Source organism: Triplophysa rosa, linkage group LG5 (assembly GCF_024868665.1).
Source record: "Triplophysa rosa linkage group LG5, Trosa_1v2, whole genome shotgun sequence".
NCBI classification, from domain to species: Eukaryota; Metazoa; Chordata; class Actinopteri; order Cypriniformes; family Nemacheilidae; genus Triplophysa; species Triplophysa rosa.
The window spans coordinates 4,784,485-4,810,614 of record NC_079894.1 but is presented as its reverse complement, the minus strand read 5'-3'; the positions used below and the strand labels follow the sequence as shown (position 1 = coordinate 4,810,614).

The following is a 26,130-nucleotide window of genomic DNA, read 5'->3' as shown; positions in this document are numbered from 1 at the left end:
GCCTGTGACATGCTCTCTGTCTCCTGCGATACTAAGGGGGCCTCAACAGAAACTTCAAAAGGCAGAAGTGTATCAGATTCAGACAGGCCCGAGGTAACTGACAGATGAGCCCGTGTTGTGGGAAGCAGAGGAATTTACAGCACACGCCTTTCATCTCCATAGGTGGGCTTATTGTACTGAAGACACTAGCCTGGGGAGTCACAACAATAAAACAGGAAGTGTGGAGCTGATACATCTAAACTTCCTTCACTCCTTTCACACTCCTACATCTGTAGAGTGTTTAGTCATCTAATGTGGTGTGACTTTTCAATCACATCACAGCTTTTCCTTGTGTAGTGACAACAGTGCAAACAACATGATATTTTAAAATAAACACATGAGTCAAGAGTTTTTTTTTCGCATTTATTTTGTTAGTTGAATTCCTATAAAGGGTGAAGGAAATGATGGTCACATCGTTTCTTTTTTCCTCGAACAAAGTTTTCTGAAGTCACAGTGTTTTAGACAACAACAATAACAGAAACTCTTCAAATCTTTACATGGAGAAGGAAGGGCAAAGAGTCGCAAGGTGGACAACTGTAGCCACCCCTTTCCTTCATAATTTCCAACAGCAATATGAAGATCTCAAATCCCACCCCACCCCCAAAACAAATAGATATAATTATATATTTATATTTATAATATATTTACTCTTTAAAAATATAACTTCAGTCTAGCGACTAACATCTGTACAAACTACAAAAATAAAAATTTTATATAAATAATTTATATGGCATGACATACATTTGAAACAAAACCCCTATGCAGGACCCCCATCCCCTACCCCTGTCTGCCCGTGCCGCTCCTGTCCTTGCGCTGTACATGTGCTTTCGATTGCTTATGTTGTGTTGTCTTCCAGATACAGTAACTACTTATTTTGTTAAATATACAGACAGAAAGAAATTGTGTGTGAGAAGCTGCCACTTAAATTAACACTTTTCCCTGCATTTAATCTGGCAGTGATGTGACCAATACTGAACGAGTGAGCTTTTTTAGCTAAAATACTGCCTGAAATTGGACCCAAGAAAGAGAACTGAACCTAAGACAAAATACTGAGAAGTCTAGCACCAGAATTGGTTACCTGTCCCTACACTGGCCTTGAGGGAGATACCCGGGGGGGCAACTTCCTGGTAAACGAATGCGAAGGGCAGTCGCTATGTACAAAGCAGCTAGCAATATAAAAAATAATGAAAATCTCCTTTTTGCACTTATGTAGTATTCCATTTCTAAATGATATTTGGGTAAATATGTTTGCATGATATCTCCCAAACATTTACTGGGACATATATAGTGACAAACTGAAGCTTACACAATGTATGGCTGAAATAACCTTAGAGAAAAACATCATTTGACCACCCTTCAAGTATGTCAATGTAGACTGCAAAGGACCACAAAATGAAATAATGTAACATTAGACTCATATCTGTTCACTGCACACTGTACTACACATAGAGAGTTTCGCACTAACTTTTGAAATAAAAACAATATAGTAACTTATTAATGAACAGACAAGTTAAGTTGTAAGACTGAAAGTAAAGAAGGCACAATGGTTGCTGTCAGGAAAAAAGCAAAATAAATAAAGGAAAAACACTGGAAATGACAGAAACTGCTATCTGTGTAGATATAGATTTTGTACAGTGCAATAAGTCAACATCTTCAACCAATACAGATAAGCTTCCTATTGGCTGCGGTTTAAGAACTTGTTAACATAAAAGTTATATCTCGGCTTGTGTTGGAGAAAGGGGTACTGCATATGTTCAAGACATGTCATCTTAAATTTGAAGTGTAGCAGCAAAAAAGGAACACTGACCTTGCATTTCAATAACCTAATATTAACTTCTTTTTACATATAGCACATTTCAGAATCTATACAACGGAGGAAACAAGGCCTCCAAATCCTCTTATACACAAGTGAATACACAAGTTATACAGCACGATTTAAAATAGTTTCCCTCTTTTTTAGTATTAAAATATATATATATTTATAAATCTCTAAAAAGACCTTTTTAATAATTTTAAAATAAATCCTCTCGTGTGTGTGAGGTCTATGTACAGTTCAAAGACACCATGCTGGGGTCGGGGACTGCCCGAGGCAGCCAAAGATTCCGGACAAAGGGATGCGGGGGCTGGGAGCAATCTAGCAATCTTTGGCTGCTTGGATCCATGCACCACCTGCAACACACGCATAAAAAATCAAATTAAAACATGGTATTTATTTATAACAAATGAGCGATCTCTATATCTACTACTAGAAGTGACCATTCGTTCTTACCTAGCGCCTGGTTAGATTGATACTGGCTGTTCTCTGTGGGTTCCAGATCTTGAAGTTCCAAAGAGTCTCTCTTATAATTTGAAGTTTTTCCATACGTTTGAGAAGTTCTCTTAGAGTCCTCGAAAGAGTCCGACTCGGTATCCTCAAACCCTTCGTGCATGTAACCCTGATATGACCCCGGCAAACTGGGATGCACTGCCACCGTCACAGAGGCTGTGGCTGTAACCATGGTGATGGCATTGTTAGGCCGCTGCAATGCCCCGGCACCATTGGCTGGGGCTGTAGTCCTGTTTTGCTGCTGCTTTCTCCCTGGTTGTGGCCCTGGGCCACACTGAGTAGTCCTGTGAGGACAGTGGGGCCTGTCACTTGGTAAATGTTGTCGCTTTGGCCCTTGGTACTCGTGTTTGTTATCCCATCGCGTGATTTGCGAACTGACAGAGTTGATGGCGTTCTGGGCAGACTCGCTCAGCTGTCCTTTAGTGCCTGTTTCGTGGAAAGGCTTCACCACCTTGGAGGCAAAAACAAATGCGAACGGATTAAAAAATGAAACAAACAGTTCCTTAATGTTTTCTTTATGCTCGACGTGATAAACTTACTGTAAGCTTAGGGAAGCTGGGGTTTTTGCTGGCTTCCAGTAAAATATGGGAGGTGGGAGGATGAGCCGGGGGTGTGATGTACGTGCTCCTGTCACAGTACTTGTATTCCTCCTCGCCGATGCCGGAGGTGGTTTCAGAATAGTACTCGGATTCGGAGGTCTCGGAGAATGCCTGACGCGGTCCCTTCGGGATGTTCCCAGTGTAGTACCCGTGGTGGTTCATAGGTAGTGGCATGGGCTCAGGGGAGGGACTTTGCAATTGATTGGCGTTGTTAGCATGCACAGCCTCAGCCGGGGGACCCATGAGCGACAGCAGTACTGGAAGTAGCACCAAACCATTCAGGATCCCCAATAATGTCAAAATGGCCAGCACGGCAAAGAAGTATCTGTAAAAGAAAGCACAAATAAAGAGATGTATAAGCATCATGCAGGAACAAGGTGTCAACATTCGACAGCTATTGCAAGTGTCCCCCTTATTCAATGCATTTCCTCTCTCTGCTTCCTTTCTTCTGGTGACCTGACAATGCTGGAGGGAAATTCCTGGGTTCCATCTTCGAAGCGAGCGCTCGCTCTCTCTCCCTCTGGGAACCCTCATCTATCACCACTGCCCTGCCACTTCCTGAGGAGGTGTGTTTACATTAGCGAGCAGATTCTACGCGTCAGAAACACCCTGTTGCTTTCTTTCGCGCTCCCTCTCCCTGGCTCGAAAGCTGCCGCTGCTGTTAATGTCATTTTCCCCTCCGCAACTTAATTCCCCCTCTCATTGAGATCGTATTTCTCCTTGGCCAGGGCACACCACCTCTATGTTTACGCTGGGCAGACCTTTGCTTTCTATCTCTTTCTTTTCCACCACCCTCTCCCTCCTCCTGGCCTCCAACAGCCATGTTGGCTTGAGTGCTAATCACGCAACGCTAGCAATGAGATCTGTTGAAAGGCATTTCTTTCACATGTATAACAGACTGAGCCAGTAAAACTGACCCTAGAGTCCATCAACAACGCTTCCAACAGTCAACAAGCACTAAGACTAGCTGTTCTGTTGAAACTCTTTGGACCACACCATTTCTCAGTAGGGCAACCTCAACGCAGCCCTGAAATGTTGCAGGAGACACCACCCTCACCTGCCAAAGCCAAAAATATGGAGGTCTGGTTGGCACTGGCGCTAGCAGCTCTGGTGATGCACTGCAGAGATGCTAAACGCTGGACGTGGCATCAGAAATGTGTATTTGAACGAAGGGGCCAAGGGATAAGATGGTGAATGAGGTTCTGCAGGCTCAAACGCTATGGTAGTTACGCTCTGTGCCCCGGCTGGCGTGTTAACATGAAGAGCTCCCTAATAGGCTACAGGGCTGCGAGGGTGTCTGTGTCTCTGCGCTTCAGTTCAGAGCATTATGGGAAGGCTCTGATTCACCACAAGAAAGAGCGAGCACGAGAAAATTAGAGAGCACTTCAGTTAAACGCTTACACTGAAAAGAGACAATTCAGCTGTTTTAGCTGTGGTTCAGACTTCTGGAGGTAGGGAAAAGAGAAACAGAATCCGGAAAAAAAGTCTGGTATGTTCTCTTAACCTCCCACCCTCTGACCATTTTCGCTTCCGTCACATCTACAAGAACCTTGGGTTTCAAAAAGAAGGAAAACGTTCATCTTTGGCGTATCTGCTTGGAGCATTCCAGGCGTACGGTGGAAACTGCTGTCCATTGACCCGTCTCCTCCAATGAGGCAATGTGTTTGCTTTGGCTGTCTGAGAACCGTCAAGCAAATGAATAAAACAACCCTGTTAAAAAGATTACAGGTCTGATGCTCGTCGTGCCGCTGAACCTTCATTTTGGATCTATTTTAGTTAGCGTCTCTATCACGGCTCCCTGAGGAGACCTGCACTGTATCACGGTTTAAAAAAGACTGTAATTACCTATTTCAGTCATTTTGCACAGTCAAGCAGAGGTAATATTTAAACTGACCTCTAAAACCCAAATTTCCAAGGTGGCCTGTTGGGGTCTGTGTGTAAAATGCAACACTACCAGACTCCAAATTATATGCCACATTTAGACCAGAGGCTGAGCTACGCTATGGCTTTCATTTTCTCCACCCCTTCCTCTTTTCTCATGTCTGCCTCATTAACACACAAGAATCAGACAGCATGAGTCGTTTTGTTTTTTGCTCAGCTCTTCGAAACTTTCTACACTGATTCCTGAAAACACTTAGACGACTTGCGCCAGTGTGAGTGACACTTCGACAGGAGTGCGAAAAAGCCACAATCATCCTTTCAACACAATGTTCAATGAGAACATGAGGCCTGTTTGAGAATAAAAAACAAACAGACAAATGAGCCAACCATCTCTGGCTGCACTTGCATCCACCTTTTGTTAGTTAAAGGCACTCATTTTGTCTGACGGTCCTGTATACATGAAAAGACTGGAAAAAAGGCGCTTGTTTATTTTACTAAGTCAACATTCCGAAAGTGGAGCGTGATTTATTTAAGGAGTAAAAAAAAGAAAAAAGACTAAACCATCCACGGGCCCTGCTTGGGTTAGACCTCCAGAGTAGACATAGTGTTAGGAATTCTGTTGTTTATATAAACTGTAATCTTTTCCATTCCGAGTCAGAGGCTGGAAGGGGTGGCTCGTTCTGAGAGGGGCCGCTGAGCTTGTTCTCCTGTTTATTCAGTGTCCCACAGCCAGGAGATGTTTACAGCGATGTATTTATGCTACTCCCCAGCTAGAGGGCCAGGCTTCTCTCTCTCTTCCTCTACATCTAAACAGGACCTCCCACCGTGAATGCCCCATTGCTGGCACACCACTTTCACCAAATGGTTCACTCCGATGCCCAACCCCCAATCTTTTTCTCAGCTTTACCAATAAGCAATCTGGTCTAACACCCCCCTGCAGTTTCCTGGACACCCAAACTGTGCTGCTTTTCCTTGTATTTACCATCTTCGGTGCAAAAAGAGAAGGCTCTTTTTAACATCTTAGGAGTTAGGAGACTATTGTAAGTTTTAATTTTTTAATATAAAGCTATGTTGGATCCTCTAAGCATTTTAACATCTTATAACATTGCATTTTTATGTCATGGGTCTGTTTGGGGTGGCTCTCAATGTTGTGGTTTGCTTCCAGCAAAGCCCAGATCCAACTGAAAAACACTGTTATTTACTTCCTGGGAAGCAAACATTAAACCAGGCAAAAAAAATCTCAAATGTACTGGTTGGAGGGTAACTTCCAACTGTTTTGTGTCGAACCAAGGATGGACAGAGCGAACTTTCATATGCATTGCACTGTGCAAAAAGGTGCAAAAGCTCTGAACCAAATGATTGGACAGTTGACATCCTCTCCAAAATCAGGGGGGTGACGTTGTGAGCGTGTATGAGTCACCGCTCAGTGGGTTGTATATTTACATGTTTACAAGCAGCTGCTGCACTCCCTTGATGTTCCCTCTATTTGTTGCACATTCAAGCGACTCAGAGGATGTTTGTCAGAGTGCCGTGGTGGTCTGTGGGAAGTTAATATCCAGACTGACAACACCAGGTGATGAGGGAGAGGTGGAAGGCAAACGTTACCACCTGTACCCCGGAGCCACATGGACAATTTTGTCCTCCTGCCACCCTTTTCAAAGTCGGCACACGGGCCAACTGCAGAAACCAGCATGCAGAAGTGTCAATCACTCACCTCATGATGAAGTCGAATTCTGAGCCGGCAAGCATAAGCACTCCCAGCAGAGTGGAGATGGCGCCGTCAATCACAGGAGCAAACATATGCTCCATTGCCACAGCTGAACGAGTGTTCCTGTCCCCGATAGCAGTCAGGAAACCCTACATAGTGAAAATTGAGAGTGACTCTATGTATCTTGAAGAAATACGAATACTAAAGGACTGAAAGTTTTGAAAAAGGGCCTTACCAGTGCAATGTGCACAGTAAACTCCACACCAATACCAACGGAGGCAATGAGGATGACCACGGGAATGGCGCTCAACTTAATACCAATCAATCCCATGATGCCGAAAAGTTCCACAGTCATCATGGCCAAAATAAAAACCTGAAAGGTAAATATAAAGGAACGCATGTTAGCTAAGCTCTCAAAAAATGCATGCTTCGTAACAGCCTATATGCCCATTCATTTACCCCAAGAGAATGTATGTGTTGAAATAAATGAGTGACAATCCAGAACTGGGGCTCTTTGGGCTTGCATCCTCCACTTTTCACTGTCATCTGCCTTAAGTATCACATTACATCACGAACCATGTCCTGCCCCCACCCCGTCTCTTCTCAGTTTCAGAGGAAGGGAAACAAGTGACACTACATGTTAAAGCGCACAAGGACCTCCCGTCTGCCATCATGTTCCTTGTACTATTTAGCCCTCCATGTTTTTCTACTCATGAGAAACAGTTTTTTGATACAATACAGTGGGCACTTGGTTAGGTCTTTACCCTGAGAACCTTTGATGTTGGCAGGGGTCCCCAATTTCGTCACGCTTAAATTGGAGATGGTAAAATCCATTTTACTGCGGCCACATATAGGCTGTAAAACTAAAGAGAACTGGGATGGTTTTCGGGACATGAGTGTATGTGGGAGAATATGATAAAAAAAGCACAGCTCTACATTATTAGGTATTAGCACTTAAACATCGAGTTCGACACTACAGCTAAACCAAAAATACATACATAAATACTTAGTTCTTCATATTGCATGCTAAATACAAAACCCAAGCAGCCTGTGAAATGCCTTTAAAACATTAAACTAACCCACCCACTGGCTCCCCCCACTACATACGGCCCCTGATGGATGGGTTTAGCAGGCCAAGGTCGTGACTGGGCAGATCTGTCCTGTCCTTAAATTTCTGGACAAAGGCAGTTGGAGGTAAAAGTCTTCAGGACAGCTTTGCATTTCGCCTTTAGAAAGTCTTGCAGCACCCATTTAAATGACAAAAGAGGTGAGAGCAAAACTATGTATGTGTGTGACTGTGTGTATATGTGTGTATGCACGCAGCACCCTCTAGACAACCCGCCAAGGCCCTCCCCAGAAAACCGCCCTGGTGGCAAAGTTATTGAGCTGTGCTGAGGGGATCAGGGGGAGCGAGAGACATGAGAGAATAGAGGAAGAGGGTAGAAAAGAGAAAGACAAGTCGGAGAGCAAGTTGGAAATGGATTAGGGTGAGGAAAAGGCAGACTTACAATGATGCCTGCAGTCCACGGGTTGAGGAGGAGGATAGCGCACACCAGGAAGGTGCACGCAAGGACTATGCTGATGGACAGCAGGAACCAGTGGCGTAGACCTATGTACTGTTCCCAAAACAGAAATGGGTAGCCGTTGGGATAGTTCTGAATTCCCTGGCGCATAAACTCTTCACAAATGGAGCGCACACTCTCGATGGCCTCGATGAAGTCGGAAGCTTGTCTGAGGCCGTTCATGTAAAAAGGAAACTGCGCAAACTCCAGAGGCTCAGCTGCAGGGACTAAAAGAGAGAACAGGTTTCAGAATGAAAATCACATTACCACATCTGAGTTCATGAACGAGTGATGACATGAGAAAGGTGGTCACTTACTGCGAAGGTTCTCCCCGGTGGTGTCGTACTTATCATGGATCCACTCCCGAGGGTGAGGGTAGAAGTTGGCTTGAGAGGCAGCATAACCCAGTGGATCATTACTGACCCATACTGTCAGGTAAATGTAGAACACCTCAGGGGGGATGAGACCATCCTCATCCACCAGCCGACGGGTTGTGAGCTTTAAGCGAAGTAAAAAATGTAAATAACCAATATTTTAGAAAGTCAATTTTTGAAGTAGTATTTCTGCATGCTTCAATGGTTGACCACACACCTGGCTGTAGTTAAAAGGGTCTTTCTTGGAGCCAGTCTGTATAAGAAGCTTGTACGCAAGTGCTCCATCCTCAGTGCCATTGCGATAGCTGTCACGGGTGATCCTGCCTGCCTTCCAGTCAGCATCGAATGTAGATTGCAAACCTATGTGGAGCACAGAAATGCAAATTAGACCTACAAATTCTGACTTGCAAGCATATTTTCAAAGTTCTCATTCACAAGCATGCTATGGGCTTGGTAAAATCACTTCTTTAGCGGATTTACTGCCAAGCCAATCACACAAACAGACTTTTAAACCAGATGCCCTCCCCTCACTGATTTCTCCATCTTTCTGCCTGCTGCTGAATAAGTGTGTGTGGGCTGAATAAACTAACCAGAGAAAGCATTTCGTGCTCTCCAAATGAAAAAGTCTGGCAACAGCAGAAAAACAGTTTCCACAACCATTCTGTAATTACAGACATCTTCTCACAAGAAAAGGAAATGGCATGGGGGGCCTGAGAGTGAAGGGAGAAAAAGTCTTTCAACTACTCCCAGTTTCCACAGTCATTCACAAGAAATGACTTCTTTTCAATTCACTGAGTTTTAACTGTTGTAGCATCACATCACAGTTAAGCTCTTATCACAGGATAATGTGAGCAGAGGGTACACAACACGTATGAGATAACCCCTGACCCATCCACAATACTCTCTTTGGCCAGGTGGAAAGCAGACAAAAGCAGATGACAGGAACGAACTTTCACTGAACTCTTTCTCTCACCTTTCCTAAGAGATAAGATTCAGTGATCTCACCTATAGAATGAACACAACTGAAAATTATAGTTTATGTGACTTATTTTAGCATAGCTACGTTGCATATTTCCTCATTATTTGGCAGATTTGCTATATCCTCAAATGACTCAAATGTAGACTCGTATCTTGATTTATGATCAACAAAAAGTAGAAATGAATAATGTCAATGATCATAAATGGCTTTGCTATGTTCTGACAGATTTTAGAAGACAGAAGTTAAAAAAGCCCACTTTAAGCCTATACAACATTCCATTTCCTAAATATGGTGCCGGTCTCTCCTTCAATATAATTCATGGCATTGTCCAGGCAAAAAATATATACTTGGAATATAATCATTCCAATTAGTTGTAAAAACATGAACTCCTCAGACAATACAGGGTGAGTTACAAGCCTTATTATTTTGGGTTATCGGCATAGTAATAGTAAATAGTAACAGCAGCAATTACTATAGTAATAGTAAAAAGTGCATTAGCAAGCACAGCTAAATAAGAACACATTGTGAAACCAAGTCTTACCTCTGAGCCAATCCTGGAAGTAATGGAGCCACATTCTAGGAAGTTTGTGATTGCTGTCCTTAATCACATATTTCACAGTGTTAAAGGCATTGTGAAGTTGTATAAGCTGTCTTTGGGAATGGGCATAGTCAAAGCCATCCATGGTAACCAGGTACATGTTATAAAAGGAAAAGTATTTAAACTGGGCAGAGATGAAGTCATACTCCTTTGTGTCCCTAGGGACAATGTCAGTCAAGTAGAGTCCATCATGAACCATTGTTGTGCCATAGAGGCTAAGGCCCAAGAGAGCGACAAAAACCACAACCACCACAGTCTTGGTTTCGGGCTTAAGTAACACGGGGGCATATTTTTCTCGTGCGAAGCGTGAGAGATTCCAGCGGAAGAAAGGGAGTGGCACACACTCGCGGCCCTCTTTGGGCTCCTCCACCTGGGCCAGGAGGTCTCGGGTGGAGCTGGAGGTGGTGAACAACTGGGAGCCATAAGGATCGGTGGTGGGAGTTGGGGTGGAGAGAACCATGGCTGGAGGGCTGGTGGAAATCTGGGAGGTGGGAGGCAGTATGGTGACAATATGTTGGCCAGCAGCATCACACTGAGTGAAGGCCTGGACGGTTGTGGTGATGTGGGTGCTGGTGGTAATAGTGGAACCGGCGTAGGTGGGGGTGGCAGGGGCGTGCTGGTGGTTGTCGTTGGCATCAGAGAACTCTTGAGGCTGGATCTGGATAACTCGAGATGAACAGGGACTGGAAAGGATGGAAAAAAGCAACATATTAAACAATTCTGTCATGCACCAATCAGTATTTTAATAACCAAAAGCTGAAATGAAATAAGTGAACAGTCCATTTTAGTTACCTGTAGAAACAGCACAGGATATCGAGTCTTTTGTCCTCGCGCCTGTGCAGGTCCAAGCTCAGAATGGCAGGGAAGATCAGAAGAACCATGGCGAAATTAAAGACCACCACAATAGCCGCCTGAAATAAAAAGTGAGAGAGAGTTCAGGACAGAGGCCAAAGTCTTTTCCTTCATGAGTTCTACGTTGCCACCCGACTCCACAGCTGCCATCTGAACTTGAGAAAAAATACTCCGCATTCAGGATCCCTTGCTGTTTTAGTACCTCGGATTGAATCCTAGTAAGTAAAATATGCACCCTAAATCAACCCCTCCCCCCACACCCCAAACAGTCAACAAGCTAAGGAAAGGGGACTCCCAAGGTCACAACGAGTCTGAGCAGAACAATCCCCTCCAACTCCGCCAGCCTCAGACAGACATTATATTCCAGACATTATATCATTACAGCACAGACCACCCAGGGCTAGCCTGGGGAGATCTGAGAAACACAGTCTGTGTGATATACTGATATATTCACTCATCTCATTATCTCTCTGTATTCCCTTCCCACCTGAGAGCCAGGCTGTGAATTTAGCTGGATGAAGGGGTTCGACCATAAAAGAGAGAGAGAATGCCAGAAAGAGATGAGAACAAAGGCCGTCCTAACTTTGAATTAACTTTGACCGCTCCTTTATTAAAGCCACTTTTACTGGCTTTTTCACAAAGTCACTGCCCCTGCCAGTCTTTTTTAATGGGCATCACAGGGCGCAGTGCTTTACGATATGCATACAAACACAAAACGCACAATCGTACCTGAAGCGAGAAGGCCCGGAGAGCAGGAATAGGCACTAGGGCAGCCATGAAGAAAGCGATCATGTTATTGATGGAGGTCAGCGCCACGCTGGTGCCAGTTCTTTTCAGACAGTCACCCGTTCTTTCCTACGGAACACAGGAGAGGGCAAAACATGAGCTGTGATCTTCTTGAGCAACAACACTCAAGTTCCAGAGAATGTTTAGAGGCTACATACCTTGAATGGGATATTGGACCTGGTCTGAGTAAAGGAATGAGCCAGCAGGAACATGTCATCCACTCCAATGCCCAGGGCTAGGAACGGCAGCACCTGTGGAGAAACACACAGCACTGAGTTGCAGCCCTCAGGGGAAGTGTAAACCGAAGATGTTGTTCAGGTGTGTGTATACCTGTGTGGTGGCGGCATTGAAGGAAAGCCCCAGCAGTGAACACAATCCAAGTCCTGCAGCCACAGACAAAGCCACCAACAGCACTCCTGCCAGCCCTACGGCACCTTGAGACTTAGCACAGTCCCAGCGCAGCATGGTGACACATGCGTATGCAAGCTGTGCGCAGCGAACGCATGGGTAAGAAAACAGCTCCACAAATATAAAAAACAAACTCAATGCATTTCAGTTAGCTTGCAGATAGCACATTTCTTACCATGAGCAGATAACCACCTGCCACCCGGATTACACTGACGTCGGAGAAAGACTTCATGATGTCATTGAGAGTGGTGGTAGAGAAGGCATAAACGTTAGAAGAAGCGTTCTGAGGAATGCTACCGTGGACAACCTGTAAAGAAAAATCACTATTTGAAATATCAAACCAATACATGTGTTATGATACTGAATCAATCTTAATTTACATTTTCAGACAAACCACACAAATATATCCACCTTGTATTTTAGCCCAATAACACACAAACAAGATAGCACGAGTACCTATGAAGCTCGACAAGCGAGAAATAATGAGCACAGATGCCAGAGGGCAGAGGTCAGATGGATCAGATGAGATCACATGGTCTTTCTGGCTACTCCATCAGCGCCATGAATGGCCGACAACCTTAAGGAGAACGAAATACCCCTGCACTTTGTTTTTACAGTGCCCTATACCCCCAACCCTGACTCCACTTCCCTCTCTCTTTTTTCTGAGGCAGCAGATATCGCTGTAGGCTCTTCCCTCCCTCTCTCTCTTTCAGTCAGTGGGCTGGGTGTCAGTTATCACCAAAACAGCTTGTTCCTATAACTGGGAGTCTGTCGGTGGCCTCCTAGGAGGACTCCGTTTACTAGGCAGCTGAGGATTGATGGAATTCAGCCAGACGTTGCCATCCTCTGGTCTAAGGAAAACAACCCTCCCGCACCACTTGTGACCTCATAGGCTGACCATTGCTCCATTCTGTTTTCCTCTTCATCTAAGCCCAATGTCCTCTAAAATCATTTGAACCGTTCAGGCCTCACAGTGAGGCATAGATGTAGTATGAAATAAGAAATTACCTCAACAAACTTTCTCTGCCAGGACTCCAGGATGGCAGTGGCCTTGTCCTCATTCCAGTTGATGTCGTGGATCTCGTAGTCGTCTTTAAAGTGCTCGTAGAGCTGTTTGGGACTCATGAGAAGGAACATGGTCTGAAGGGCCTCAGCACTGTAGAGGACAGATGAGCGTTTAGAAGAAAACAAGATAAAAGACTGGAAAGGTGCGTGTGGCCCCTCATGGGCTACTGTAAATCACTCTATCACTTCCACTGAGATTAGGACAAGGCTCTAGAGCTGGGCGGAAGGCCAACGTACCGCTCTTATCCCAGACTTTCATTTATTGCAGATTAAACTGCATTGAAAATACACACAGGGGATTGAATTACAGGGGTCAAACAAATTTGCCTTCGCTTTTGGTTTAGGCACAGTTTGTTTACTTTGTATCACGTGCACCTTTTTTCTATTACAATGTGTTTTCTTTTTTCTCCGCTCTACATTTTAGATCCATCCATAGGTTACGTGGCTGTCCATCATGTTTAATTGGTCTTTCCTATACCAGGGTCAGAGGTGGAAACTGATCCCTCCTCATGTGAGGAATTCTTAGGATGTGTGAGGTTATTAAGAGTCAGAAAGATTCCTCTCTCTCTCTCTCTCTCTCTCTCTCTCTCTCTCTCTCTCTCTCTATCTATCGCTGTCTTTTTCTGCTTTTCCCTCTCACTTTCCCTCTCATCAGGGCCTCCTAAGAGAGGCCCACCCACATGCCCCCTCCTCGACTCTCTCCTTTCTTTTCTCACCTCTGCAAAGCATTCTGGGAGTCCTTTACTCTTTCGCCCAGGATCAACTCCTCCTGCCAGTGCATGAACTTCTTGGAGAAACCATGGCAACCGCCCTGAAGCTCCGCAGCAATGTCAGGGACCTAAAGAAAACACAGACAGCAAGTTTAATGCAAACTCATAAAAACTGAGAAGTCAAATCCATAACAACAAATTTGAAACATTGTGCCCACCTGCCGCGGGTCCTTATTGGGGGCACTGTGTGGGCAGTCTGTGTCATTAGGGTCCAGGCAAGGGCGGTTCATATAGGCGTGGCCCACCTGAGCCTTATCCAGCATCTCTCTGAAGCCCTCCAGAGACGTAAACTGGCTCAGCTCCTCCATTAGCTTGATGGGGTCTAAATTCATCCACTGAATGTCAGGCATTCCCCTACGAATGCAAACAACGTGATGCATAAACATACATTGATAAAGTTATCACATGTGAACCTTTTTTAAAATGTCCTCATGCAAACCCTATTTTCCCTTTACTGCAACTTCTGCACTACTGCTTTGATGGCACCGGTCCCTCCCCGATGGTGGCGGGCTACAGATGCTGCATAAAGTAGCGTTTATTATCCTGTTACACGGAGAGGCATAATGTCCCGGCGGTCTTCAGGCTGCTGTCTCTTAACTTTGTGCATCGAGTCATAACAATTACCTCTGCCACTAAACATCTTGATAGAAATGAAGGCGGGCAGTGGGAAAGTTGGGAAGGGCTGTGCCGACCCTCCTGAATGCTGCTTTTAGCCCAGTGTTCTGGTTTTAATCTGCCTTCGACGGTTATTGAGAGACTGGATTGTTGTCTATTGATGTGCCAAGGGCTAATTCTCTACAGTTACAGTTTGGCTCCTTTACAGAGTTGATTTTTTGCATCATAACATGTCAGCAGAGTGGTTCTTCAAAACTGACACTGATAACCACAAAGCATGAAAAATTATGTTATACTGCCATTTTCACATCCAGTTATCATGCCCTTGACAACATTTCTAGTTAATACCTAGCTAAAATCTCAGCGAAACATGCCATAGAACCTACGCTGATACCCCCAAGTGAGAGAGGGGCCATTCACTGTGATGAGTATTTGTGGGTAAAGAAGAATAAAAGTGAATAGTGTTCTAACTCCGGGCCCAATCTCACTCCAATAACTCATGAAGAGCAGCTTCAAATAAAGCTGGTCCTCTCCCATTCCCACATACCAAGCGCCTTTGCTCCTGCTTGCAAAGAGAGTCTCCTTTATCTCCTATTTTTTGCTTGAGTGAACCGGCCTGGGCGCTTTTGTTTTTCCATAGATTGCTGCTCTTTGTTCCCCCAAGTTTTTTCTCCCTCACTCTCTCCCTCCCTTTCGCTCTCTGCCTCTCTCCCTTTCTCTTTGGATAAAAAAATACAGCTGAACTGAAGAGGAAGCCTGAGAGGACATTAGCATCAGGGGCTACCTCAAACCTCTCTTCATGCTCAGCAAAATAAATAAGACAATATATAACATTGTAAATAATAAATGTATTTACTTTTTTCTGTGCTAAAAGAAAAAGGAAAACTAAGACGCAGTGAGACTTTTTGTACTGTCACCAACTGAATAAAATAACACATTTCATCATCCATAACATGGACGACAATTTAGTGAGCATACAGAATTTTACAGAGATGTTACAAGTGGAAGTGTAAACTACCAAACTGTCCACTGTTAATTTCCCTCTCCTTTCTATCTCTCACTCTTCTCTCTTTCTGGGCCCACGACTTGAATAATGCCCATTTTATTTGTTGGACAACTTACAGCTCCGAGCCTGAGCGATTACCATGAGAATGCACAGTGTTACCCAGTGCTGACAAAGCCGGGCCCCCTCCAGGGCCCCCTCACTGATGGACACTCACTCGTAAACTAAAAGAATGCTTACCATTGTCTGACCCAAAGACTCCCCAGTTCCCCCCCTCCACTCTACCCTCCCACCCACCCAGTAGCAGTCATCTCTCGCTCTCTGTCCCCGTTCCGTAAGGGCTTCCTCAGCCTTGGAGGGGGAGAACGGGTAGTGGAACAGGGGTGCAGGATTAGAGATTATCCTGCAAAGCCCCCTCACCACACTGATGACAGCTCAAGTCCAAGCGACGACGGAACCAGCCCTTAGTTTATCAACAGACTAAATAGAGCTTTTGCTAGGGGCTTGATGTCGGCGTTTGTCCCAGTCAGGGTCATGTTTGGTTGAAGGTAAAGCCCAATTGTTATAGCAGAGTGTGTTATATTTGGAGGGGGGACAAAATGTGTTAAAGTAACACTCCCTTAAACCAGTATTAACTCTGTAGCTCCTAACTACTGGCTATAATTAAGTAAAAAATGAATCATTTAGAGAAATGGGATTATGTGTTAAAGTAAAAATGCTTACGGTAAGTAGGCAGAGCCTCCCTGCAACTTGGAACCTTCCCAAAAGCAGTCCAACGGAGTCACAATCATACAGGGGAAGAGCTTATCAATCATCTGTAGAAAAGCATTTAAATGAATAAATTCAATGACACAACACCAGAAACTTCAGCATAAACGCATTAAATACAAAAAATGGAAAAAATAAAACATTTAAAAATGCTTACCCTCTCAATCATGACATTCTCTATAATCGGGACTCCAGACTTGAAGCAGATTTTATTAAGATCCCAAGATCTGTTGATAGATATCACAAAGCCACATATTGAAATACATCATGTTGGGGCAGGACCGTGTGTAAAAGCGTCATTTAATTCCCTGTAATCCTGTTAGGGGTTGTACTCACTTTCCATAAAGAGACACCTGGACTTTGCTAGCTGACAGAGCAGCCTCCAGGTGGAGCAGCAAAGCCTCCTGGGTAAGAATATTGATTCCTTCCTGTTTGGGTGTCTGTATGAGCATCTGGGTGGTGAACACTGACTCCTCTCCTTGCTTCTCCTTCGTGTACCGCAGTTCCTTGCTTACTCGACTGCCGGCTGAGAAAAAGAATGAACTTGTTATTTTTTTGTTTCCAGTTGGCTCAACTAGTGGATTTCGTTTAACCCTTTGCAAAAACAGTCGGAGGAACTGTATAGTTGTGTGATGATGTTTCAACAAGGTTAATGTCAATTTAACTGAAATTAGAATCACCACGGTTCTCATTCCCCTGTGTACTGTCCATCCAACCACAGAAACAGATGTGAGGGCCGGATTTGTGCTTCCAGCACTCAGAAGTGAGTGGAAGTGTTCTCTTAAAGCATACGACGCAGATCATGCAGTCACACGAGGCTAACAAACAGGCTTTTGCACAAAATCCCCCATAAATTCTCCAACATGTGGTTGGCTAAAACACTAACCACAGAAACTCTATCCTGGGTTAATCTTCCCACCACTGGTTTAATTAATGACTAAAATGACACTGCTAAGCACAAACTGTGGTTTCTCATAAGAAGAACCCAAGATCATTTTAGGTCTTGATCTCCAGGTCACGATGCCTGGATCCAAGATGTGAGTAGTTAATGGAAGTAGGGAGTGAGGCACAAGGGTAGAGGCAGAAACGCTGTTCATGTGGTATGCTGAGCCGGGATAAAAAGCATCAAAGAGCGCAGAGGAAACTCCGGAGTCCAGCCTCCTAATTAACGAAGGCGGTAGTGAAAAGAGGACACGGGGTATCTGTGGCCATGCCAAATGCACATGAAACGAACCGGCCCGGATCAGAGCCTGCCCGTCTGCCCCTTCGTGTCCCAATACATGAAGACAAGCCTGCAGAGGCTGCACATCTCATTGCTCGCCTTGGTTAATTGTAAGAGGGAGCGGAGGGGAGAGAGACATGATAACAACAGAAAAAGAGAGAGATTGTGGGGCATAACACTACTGTCATTATAAGAGCCTGCTGCTTTGATTCTTTAAGATCCTTCTTTTAACATACATGAAAGGATCTGTTAAATAAAAGAAAATGGTCTCTGCGGAGAACGAACAAAGATTTGCACTGTAAATGCACAGGAACGTCATTAATTCTGCGTAGTTTCTCAAACAGCGACTGTAAAGCGCACTGACGCGTACAGCCCGATCCATGTAAACATTCACCCTCCTGGTTTCATTCACGCAGCTATCTGACATCTAGGTTACATAAACACATTGCTTCGGCTATATCTGAAGGCCCTTTCCATTTGCGAAACGCAAACATGCTTTTTTGTCGATCTACAGACAGTGTGTTCATATTTAATGCATTCAGGCATCTGCAGGAATTGAGCTCCAATCCTTGGGCCTGTAATTACAGAGGCTCCTGAAGTAAATTATAGCTATTTGTGTCTGGTTCCTCCCATCTGGACCACCCAGCTTGAGGCCCGAGTGGGCCCCGCCGCTCAGTCATTGCTCCGCTCAGCCACCCTCCAGATGGGAGCTCTGCTCTGTTCTCTCGGCTCGCTGCTGCTGTACGCTTAAAGAGACAGGCACGCAAATACTTTCACAGCCAGAAACACACAAGACGGGAGGGAAAAAAGGAACCGGGAGACACGAGAGTGTTCCGAGGTGTAAATTTGAGATTTAAACAGCTAGGTCTGTTCATTTATGTGAAGCCTGAGGATTTGACGGTGCCGGGAAAGGGTCTGGATAGGTCTGTGTTCACATAAAGAATAAAATAATTAAAGACGCTAAAACCCGCACAGAAACTAAAGTCATGGCCCTTGTATGTACACAGAGATTGCCATCACCCTCCTTCCTTAGTTGCGCTTCATTTTTCACAGCCCAAGGGGTGACATCACCATCACAGGCCAATTATCCATGAGGAGGGTCTGACCAACATTCCCCAACATAGCAGGCAACCAGCCTCAATGTCTCGCATATTACACAGCTATGCAATGGACCTTGTAAATTCTCGCTTGCATATAAAATGCTATGAGCTGAAGTTAATCTCCAGACAAACTGATGCTTCTGCTTTTGCTGGGTTGTACACAATGGGGCGAAGCCTTTAGAAGGGTTTCAGCTCCCACCCATGAGCAGACCAGCAAAGAGAGCTGGTGTAAGAAGGTTCCCTCCCAGGGAGCAGTATGGAAAGTGACATGTAATTAACCATGGAGAAGAAGCTCCCTATGTCACCACGACAGTGGACCCTCATGTCCAACGTTTTCCAATCTATTGCTAACAAAATTGCTCACCAAATTCTCAAATGGCCTTTTCAAATAACACCAATTTGAACACTATTAAATACATTTATAATATGCTTTAAAAAAAAATCTTAAAGTCCCTGTAATAATGTTTTGCCCATCCTCACACGGTGCAGTTGCACCGAGCAACAAATTCTGAATCCAGTGCTTTCTCCATTAGAACAGGCCACCTTCAAAGTGTTGTGGGCCAGATTAGAAGGATTAAGAGGCTTCTGAAAGGACTCACGCTGTTCTGGAGGAAGTCCCACATGGAAGAGTGCTGAAAGAGACATTTTTACCTGTTTTCGCCACCCAAGTAAACCCAAGCACACAGATACGCAGCCGGGTGCCAGTGCGTGCCCAAGCACACACTCTCTCCCGTACGTGCATTCACTGGCTCTTTCTGTTCTCCCTCTTTCTCCCACATTAGTATATGAAACCAGCAAGAACAAAACGAGCCGGTCCGGCTCTTTTGCCTCGGGTCCGCCAAGCCCCCATCTAGTCCATTCCAAGCTCTTTGTTTGATTTTTTCTTCCTTTTCTTTTCAGACACATTATGTAGACAAGGGGGATAGATTTGGCTCAAGTGCAAATCTTTTTAAACATTTCAGCTTCACTGCAACTCTCAATCACAGAAAGTCTCAATGGCCAGACCATGACTCGGAGAACCACCCCATCTCGCCCCAATACAGTGGCAGATGGAGACTGCTCCACCTCTGCCTCTGTGAGCGCTAACACGAGACTCAATGCGGGCCTTTGTTGCACTCAGTCTTTCTCACTTGTTTCCCAACAAACAGAATAAAATGAAGCGAGCAAGTCGCCACAAAAGCAAATTGGACCTAGAGTTTTCCCAGAGAACAAAACAATAAGGATGGGCATTATCTATGTGTGTGTCATCCTGTACATCTCCGAGGTAACTTTTGGCTAGTGTGAATAAACAATAACTCATAACTTGCATCTTTCTGAAAAAATATTAAAAACAAATCAAGACGGCCGAGACTTTGCTTGAGCTAGCACCTATTCAGACCTGATACTTGTGTCAGCATTGACATAAATTTCCACCGGTTCTGGCATTTAGGTCCTGGCCATTTCCATATGTATAGCTGTCCCTGTACTAATTATGCTAATCAGTCCTAGTGTTGGCTGCTGTGAAAAATACCCACATTAGGCACTTCACTGGCTGCTAATGCAGCTTAATGTGTGGTTGAAACATACATTCATCCCATGGTGAAAGGCAAAATTTTTCCACGTTGCTGGTCTCATTCAAACTGGAAATGAATTTATTGAGCCCAGAAACCATTTCTTTTCCACCAAGCACCAAGAAAATGTTAAAAAAATACCCGATCCCAAAGAACAAACTGTTGAGGGGTATAAAAAGGACACTTTTTTTTGCAAAAAGTGACCATTTTCTTTTTTCAAAGAAGTGGATCAAAGAAATGACCCTCAGTGGCTGAATGTAAGAAATACTGTCTGAATCGGGCAGTGAGAGGGGCAGCTTCATGGGGGTCTGGAGTCTGGACTCCTCCTGCCTCTGCTGGCGTTGTTCTAGTAACATTAGCTTAAAAATATAAACACAAAGGTGTGCCACGGACAGGGGGCTTGATTTACTCTCACCACAGATGCCAACGGGACTCCATTTCATTTTTCCCTTGATATTGTTCCATTGACAACCTTTAAAATGGCATCAGCGTCCAATGTTTAAAAAACAAGCACGATGCCAAACAAACTGATTAGGTCAAGAGAATGAAGACGCTGGCAGAGAGAAGCTGTAATTGGCTCTGCTCTGAATTGGGGTAGACTCTCGGAGAAGGGATGCATTCAGTTCTTGTGGCTGTTCTTGAGTAATAGAGGCTGGAAGGCCGGCCTGTGTGTGTGTGTGTGAGGGGTAGGGGGGGTTGAAATAAACATTTTCAACTGACCCAGGTTGACTCTGGCCTTGTTTGTACTTTCTACTGGTGAGGTCTCAGTCTCGGCAGTTTGAGTTTATTTACATAGCTGGGGTACTGCGGCTTGCCATTCACCTCCAATAATGCCTCATAGAGCTTTCTTTCTCTCGAATCCGCCACCAGAACTGGTAGACTGTGTATTTTCTAATGAATTATTGCATTTAGCCAACATATTTTATTTAGATAACTGGTCCTAACACACAGAAAGGTCTACATGTGTCTCTGTACAGCATGTGCTTGTGCTGGTTCCCTCTGCCTTCATATGGTGTGTATATGTTCATTATACGTCTCTGCTGCTGCTCTGTGGTTTTATAAAATTCAACCAGGCTAGCTACCCAGATACATTAACATGTCCGTCTGTTTGAAAAAGTTGGCCGTTTGTCTAGGCCGGCGCACATTTTTGCATTGACTGTTAAATGCCAGCAATCCTTTTGGGAGGCCAGAAGTACTCAAGCATGTAATCGCATATCAAAGTATGCTCTTTTCCCCCAAGCTGATGGGTAACATGTCATGGACAAAGCTTTCCTCACCCTTCACTATAAATGCGGAAAAAATCACTCAATCCAATAGCAAACGTCTCACAATTACAACAAGATGTAGCGCTTCGGAAACCAGATGAAAGGATTAAAACTCTTTCTCAATCTTTCTAACCATCTCCTAATTTTCCAAACAAATTCCGACACTTCAGAAAAGATGAACGTTTCTTCAGTCAAACCTCTTTTCTACATTTTATTTTATCTTCTGTCTTCTGCCCCACAATGAAGGCTAAATCGCACTTTCCCATAAATAACTTCATGAACTTCATCTGCAAACCATACAAAACCTCAATAACATGCATTTTCTCCATAAAAGAGGGGTAAGAATAACACGCAAGGAGGAGTTTTGTGACCCAACAGACAAAATACAGTGTATTCTCTAAAGGGTGTCGATTCTGCGGGTCTGTTGCTGTAAGTCATCTTCAGACCTACGCTAGGTTGTCACTTTTCGCACATCGTTTGATGGAAGGTGGAAGCAATTATGGATGGCTGGGTGGTCCCTGAGGACATGGACACTTGGTGGCCCGGGTGACATTTGGGTGGGGGTGAAGAGCAGGGGTGAGAGGGGGACAGTCACCACCTCGGGGGTAAGTAATGAGGCGGCATATGCTCCGAAATGCACAGCTGGGCAAGTGTGAGTTCCATGGGCCAAACAAATCTTTATTGCACCCACACACAGCATTTTTGAATATTTGCGAGCAGTTTGGATGTGGGACATGCAACTTTTAGATGCAACTTAATAAGTGCATTATAAATCATGTTATGTTATTCCTATCAAGAGTGCAGTAAATTGCCAAGTAAAACACTTATTTAATATCACTTTATCTTTTTGGGGCTTTGGAGACATGCAGCTACGTATTTAATTGTCACTAACTGCACTAGGTAACAAATGCTATTTTTAATCACCAGACCCATTATAAAACCCTTTTGTTTCTCCCTGTGACTTTTTATGTGTGCATGCGTGCAGAAGCGAGTACGTGTGGGTCTGTGTGTGAGAACTAACCTCTCCTTGTTACCATACCACTTACTCCCCATTCAGCCCAGAGCAGCTTTGTCAATGGGCTATTGGGGGAAACAAGGCAGGCAGAAACTTTAGAAACATAGGGACTGCCTCTTAAAGGCACAGCGTTCCTTTTCAACACTCAGGCTCACTTCACTGCAGGAGCCCCATACTTTATGCCTGCTTTACATTAAACCACGAATTTCGCTGACAACATCAACTCCCTTCGCTTAAAACTGCATCTAACGTTCTCTCTGGAGAGCATAAGTTCATATATCAATGCATTACTACACTTCTGCATATTTCACAAATAATTATAATAACAAAACCAAAAACGTTTCAAAAGTCATTTTCTTGAATGAGCAAGCATGTAGTGCTTTAAATGCAATGCTTTACAGTTTAAAATTTTTTCACTTTTTTTTCCCAATCCAAACTAATGTTAAATGCACGTAAACGTACAACACGTTTTAATTCTAAAAGTCAAAAATACTGACTGTGCACATGGGCGTGAGTGTTGTGTGCGCGAGTGTGAAACAGGTGGGTAAACTTCAGCTGCATTCACGTTTTTTGGTAAAGGGGGGTGCCTTTATTGTTGAATGGAATCCAAGAATAGTGAAGGACCACACAACGAGCAGGAGGGGGGAGGGTCAGCGCTCCCAAAGATGGCTAACGATTCACACACAGCCCATCTGTGCATGGGATCAGCAGTGTGGCGAAAGCCTAGGGGGCTTAGGAGGAATTTGGCGGTGTGAAAACCAAATAAAGCTGCCTGAAAATGCACCGATAAGTGAAGTGCGCAGAAAGGACGTCAAACGGGAAAAGGGGGGGAAAACATCAAGCACAGCAAACAATATAGGCTGATGGGGAGAGAACAAGAGAAGGCTTGCATGAGCTTGGAACAAGAATGCTACGTGTGCGTGACAGGAGATATGGAATTCCAGAGGCCACGGTCGATGTCCGCTAAAACATCCTGAGACTTCATATCAGAAGTCCACACAAGGTCTGGGTCAAACATCACCCAACAACTGCACCACAAGCACACTTTTCAATCAGTTAAGTTGAGCAAACACAGTCAACTTGTTTCGAGGTGAGACAAAATCGAGCTGCACTACTAACTATATAAAATGCTGCCTCTGTCTGTACAGATCCTATAGACAGTGACATCACCAAAGAGCAGTCCAAAAACCCACCCACGCGGCACCAAAATACGAAAGCTCAGACTCACCTTCCACCCATAGTTTCTCGATGTCCGTTTCGATGGCAGCCACTCGTAAACCAACAGACAAGGCTCCGAATACAAGCAGTCCAATGAAAAGGACTTTTCCACAGTGTCGCTGGATGTGACAGCCCAGAGAAAAGAGAAAAGCCTGGAACCTCGCCCGAATCCACAGTGGTGCTTTCTGTCCCACAGCTTTCCCCTGAGACACAAGAGAGAAACACTTATTCACATGTACACCGATGCTATTTCAGATCACTTGTAACACGCGGTGCCCTGCCAGGACAGCGAACTGTTTTGACAACGCAGGAATCAATATTTACAAACGAGCCTATTTTATTTCTCTTAAAATGACATACGGTCGGGCGTACTGTATAACAGAGAAGGTAAACGATGTACAGCTAGGCATTATTTTCTATATTAGTTATTACTCTTATGTTCGCAGAGTTGCCTCGGCTATAAACATCATATTCCTCGAATGATGTAGTTTGAATACCAGTGTAACCAGTTAAGGTTTTCTTTACTAATCCACTCTAACCAGGGGTTGACACTATAAACCCACCAATACAAGTATGCAAACATGATAAGATAAAAACGTTCATAAACCTTCGTTAACTATTAAAGGGGCTTTTCTAAACATCTCACAGGCCTGGAGTTTCTCATCTGGCCTGCAAGCAGCATTAAGCGAAAAACCGATTGTAAATTCAAACAAAGTTTAACAATCTATCTAAAAAACACCACAGCTGTACAAGTTTCTCATAAGCTTTTTTCACAGGAGGACAATGATGCTTAACCACACACGGGCCTGAAACTTCAACTGCTGTCAGTCGCTTTTTAGGAACTACAACTGCAGTAGGAGATCCAGTTTTACTTTTATTAATCAAACACATTTACACTGCTTGAAGCAAAAAAAAGTAATTTTGTAAACGTTTAGTCACTATTTCTAGACACCACAAGTCTACCATTAATGCCACTTAGCCTGGTAATTGTATACTGTAAACTTTCTAATGCTATTAATAAAAGTGCAAACTGAAGATAAACAAACCCTTTTCATATGTAATTTGATTGACAATTTAGAATTGATTGTTCTTGCCCCAGTATAACTGGACATGTTTTGGTTTCACTCACGGGAGTTTTGACACATAGCCAAGCGTTCATGCGCTTCACTGATGCTTTGTCAGATCAAACTTAATCAGTGAATTCCTCAGCAGGACGCGCGCGTTGTCAAACAAACACGCTACATTTGTATCTAGACCAACCAGACTGAACACCAAGGCAGTTAAACGCCATAAAGACTCAAAACGCGCGTATATCCCTTACAAATGAATGGATCCTCTACTCTCATTCATGAAAGTCCCTGTCCGAACTTTTACGCTTTGCTACTAGTGTAGTTTACTTTCTTCGTATAACGACGTTGTATCAAACTAGGTTACAGAAATCTATTTGAGATGAAGAAGCTGCGTAAATGTGGTTAATCGTTTCATTCCTACTTTCTTCATTCAAATTAAATCTACACTGTGTGTCCTCACGATAGTCAAAATTACCCCAAACACACTAAAACCTAGCAAAATAATGTCGTTTACAGTTCCCTGAAATTGCAAATCACACACACGAACAACAAAAACGTGGTGTGTGTGTAAATCCCACTCGAAAACACGCTAGTCACCTTAGAAATCTGTCTTAACGCAAAAGCGGCGTGGCAGTAACTGGGTCTCCGGAGGAGATCTGAGTTCACGGGCGGTGGAGAGCGCGTGTAACTTGGGGGTGAATCTCCAAAAACACCACCGGCCCCCGGGTCTCTGGGATCCGAGGCCATAGTCCAAACGAGAAAGCGAAGAAGCGCCGAAGAAAGTTAAAGACGAACGCGGCGCGTTAGGCGATAATAACAATAATAATCCAAGAAACAGGACGCGCGCATCCGTCGGGATAAAGTTGAAAGAATATTCTCTAGTCTTTCCTTGAGCCAAAGTCTTCCAATCCCATTCCAACATTATGCGCCCGAATCCGTATAGATCCTTCGGTCTTCATTCGTACAACTGGTGCTCGTAACTGGTTTTAAAGCTGCGATAAGTGGCGAGCAGATTCCCTCAGTCTACCTCTGATCCTGTTGCAGTAACATTTGGAGAGGTAGCCCCTTTGCGAATCCTGAAAAGGGTGGTTTGATGGAAAAGTGCTCTGGTTCTCATTGGCCGAGGAAGAGGCAAATTACTTTGCAAACATCTCCTATTATTAGCTGCTAAGCAACAGCTCGCCAAAGCGGAGAGAGAGGGAGACCACCCAGGCAGGCAGGCAGGCAGCGCCGGGAGGGGGAAGTGCGGGAGGAACTCGCTCGCTCGCTCGTTCACTCACCGCTGCTCTGCTCTGCACATTTCCAATAGCCTCAGCTCGTATTTTAACACGCTATCACACATGCCATCTACACACAC

The 26,130-nt window shown here is 44.3% G+C and overlaps 1 protein-coding gene across 1 annotated transcript; it reads right to left on the bottom strand.

Annotated features, from left to right (window-relative positions):
• Positions 1-401: 401 nt before the first annotated feature.
• Positions 402-26,042, bottom strand: ptch2 (patched 2). Its single transcript, XM_057334762.1, has 22 exons — positions 25,371-26,042; positions 23,714-23,906; positions 16,670-16,859; positions 16,491-16,560; positions 16,289-16,380; positions 14,106-14,301; positions 13,894-14,015; positions 13,121-13,268; positions 12,288-12,419; positions 12,035-12,190; positions 11,863-11,955; positions 11,648-11,773; positions 10,859-10,977; positions 10,010-10,749; positions 8,707-8,849; positions 8,433-8,613; positions 8,062-8,342; positions 6,789-6,926; positions 6,560-6,702; positions 2,905-3,289; positions 2,309-2,816; positions 402-2,208 (listed from the first exon to the last, which is right to left on the bottom strand). The coding sequence occupies exons 1-22, from the start codon at positions 25,518-25,520 to the stop codon at positions 2,174-2,176; spliced, it is 4,341 nt and encodes a 1,446-aa protein (XP_057190745.1). The 5' UTR covers positions 25,521-26,042; the 3' UTR covers positions 402-2,173.
• Between the last annotated feature and the right edge of the window lie 88 nt (positions 26,043-26,130).

Excerpts from the sequence above, each read along its gene's own strand:
- ptch2 (XM_057334762.1), bottom strand. The coding sequence starts at position 25,520 with ATGGCCTCGGATCCCAGAGACCCGGGGGCCGGTGGTGTTTTTGGAGAT. Across the intron at positions 16,561-16,669 it reads CAGGTGTCTCTTTATGGAAA|ATCTTGGGATCTTAATAAAA; the intron begins GTGAGTACAACC and ends ATCTATCAACAG. Across the intron at positions 10,978-11,647 it reads TCCGGGCCTTCTCGCTTCAG|GCGGCTATTGTGGTGGTCTT; the intron begins GTACGATTGTGC and ends TTTTTATTTCAG.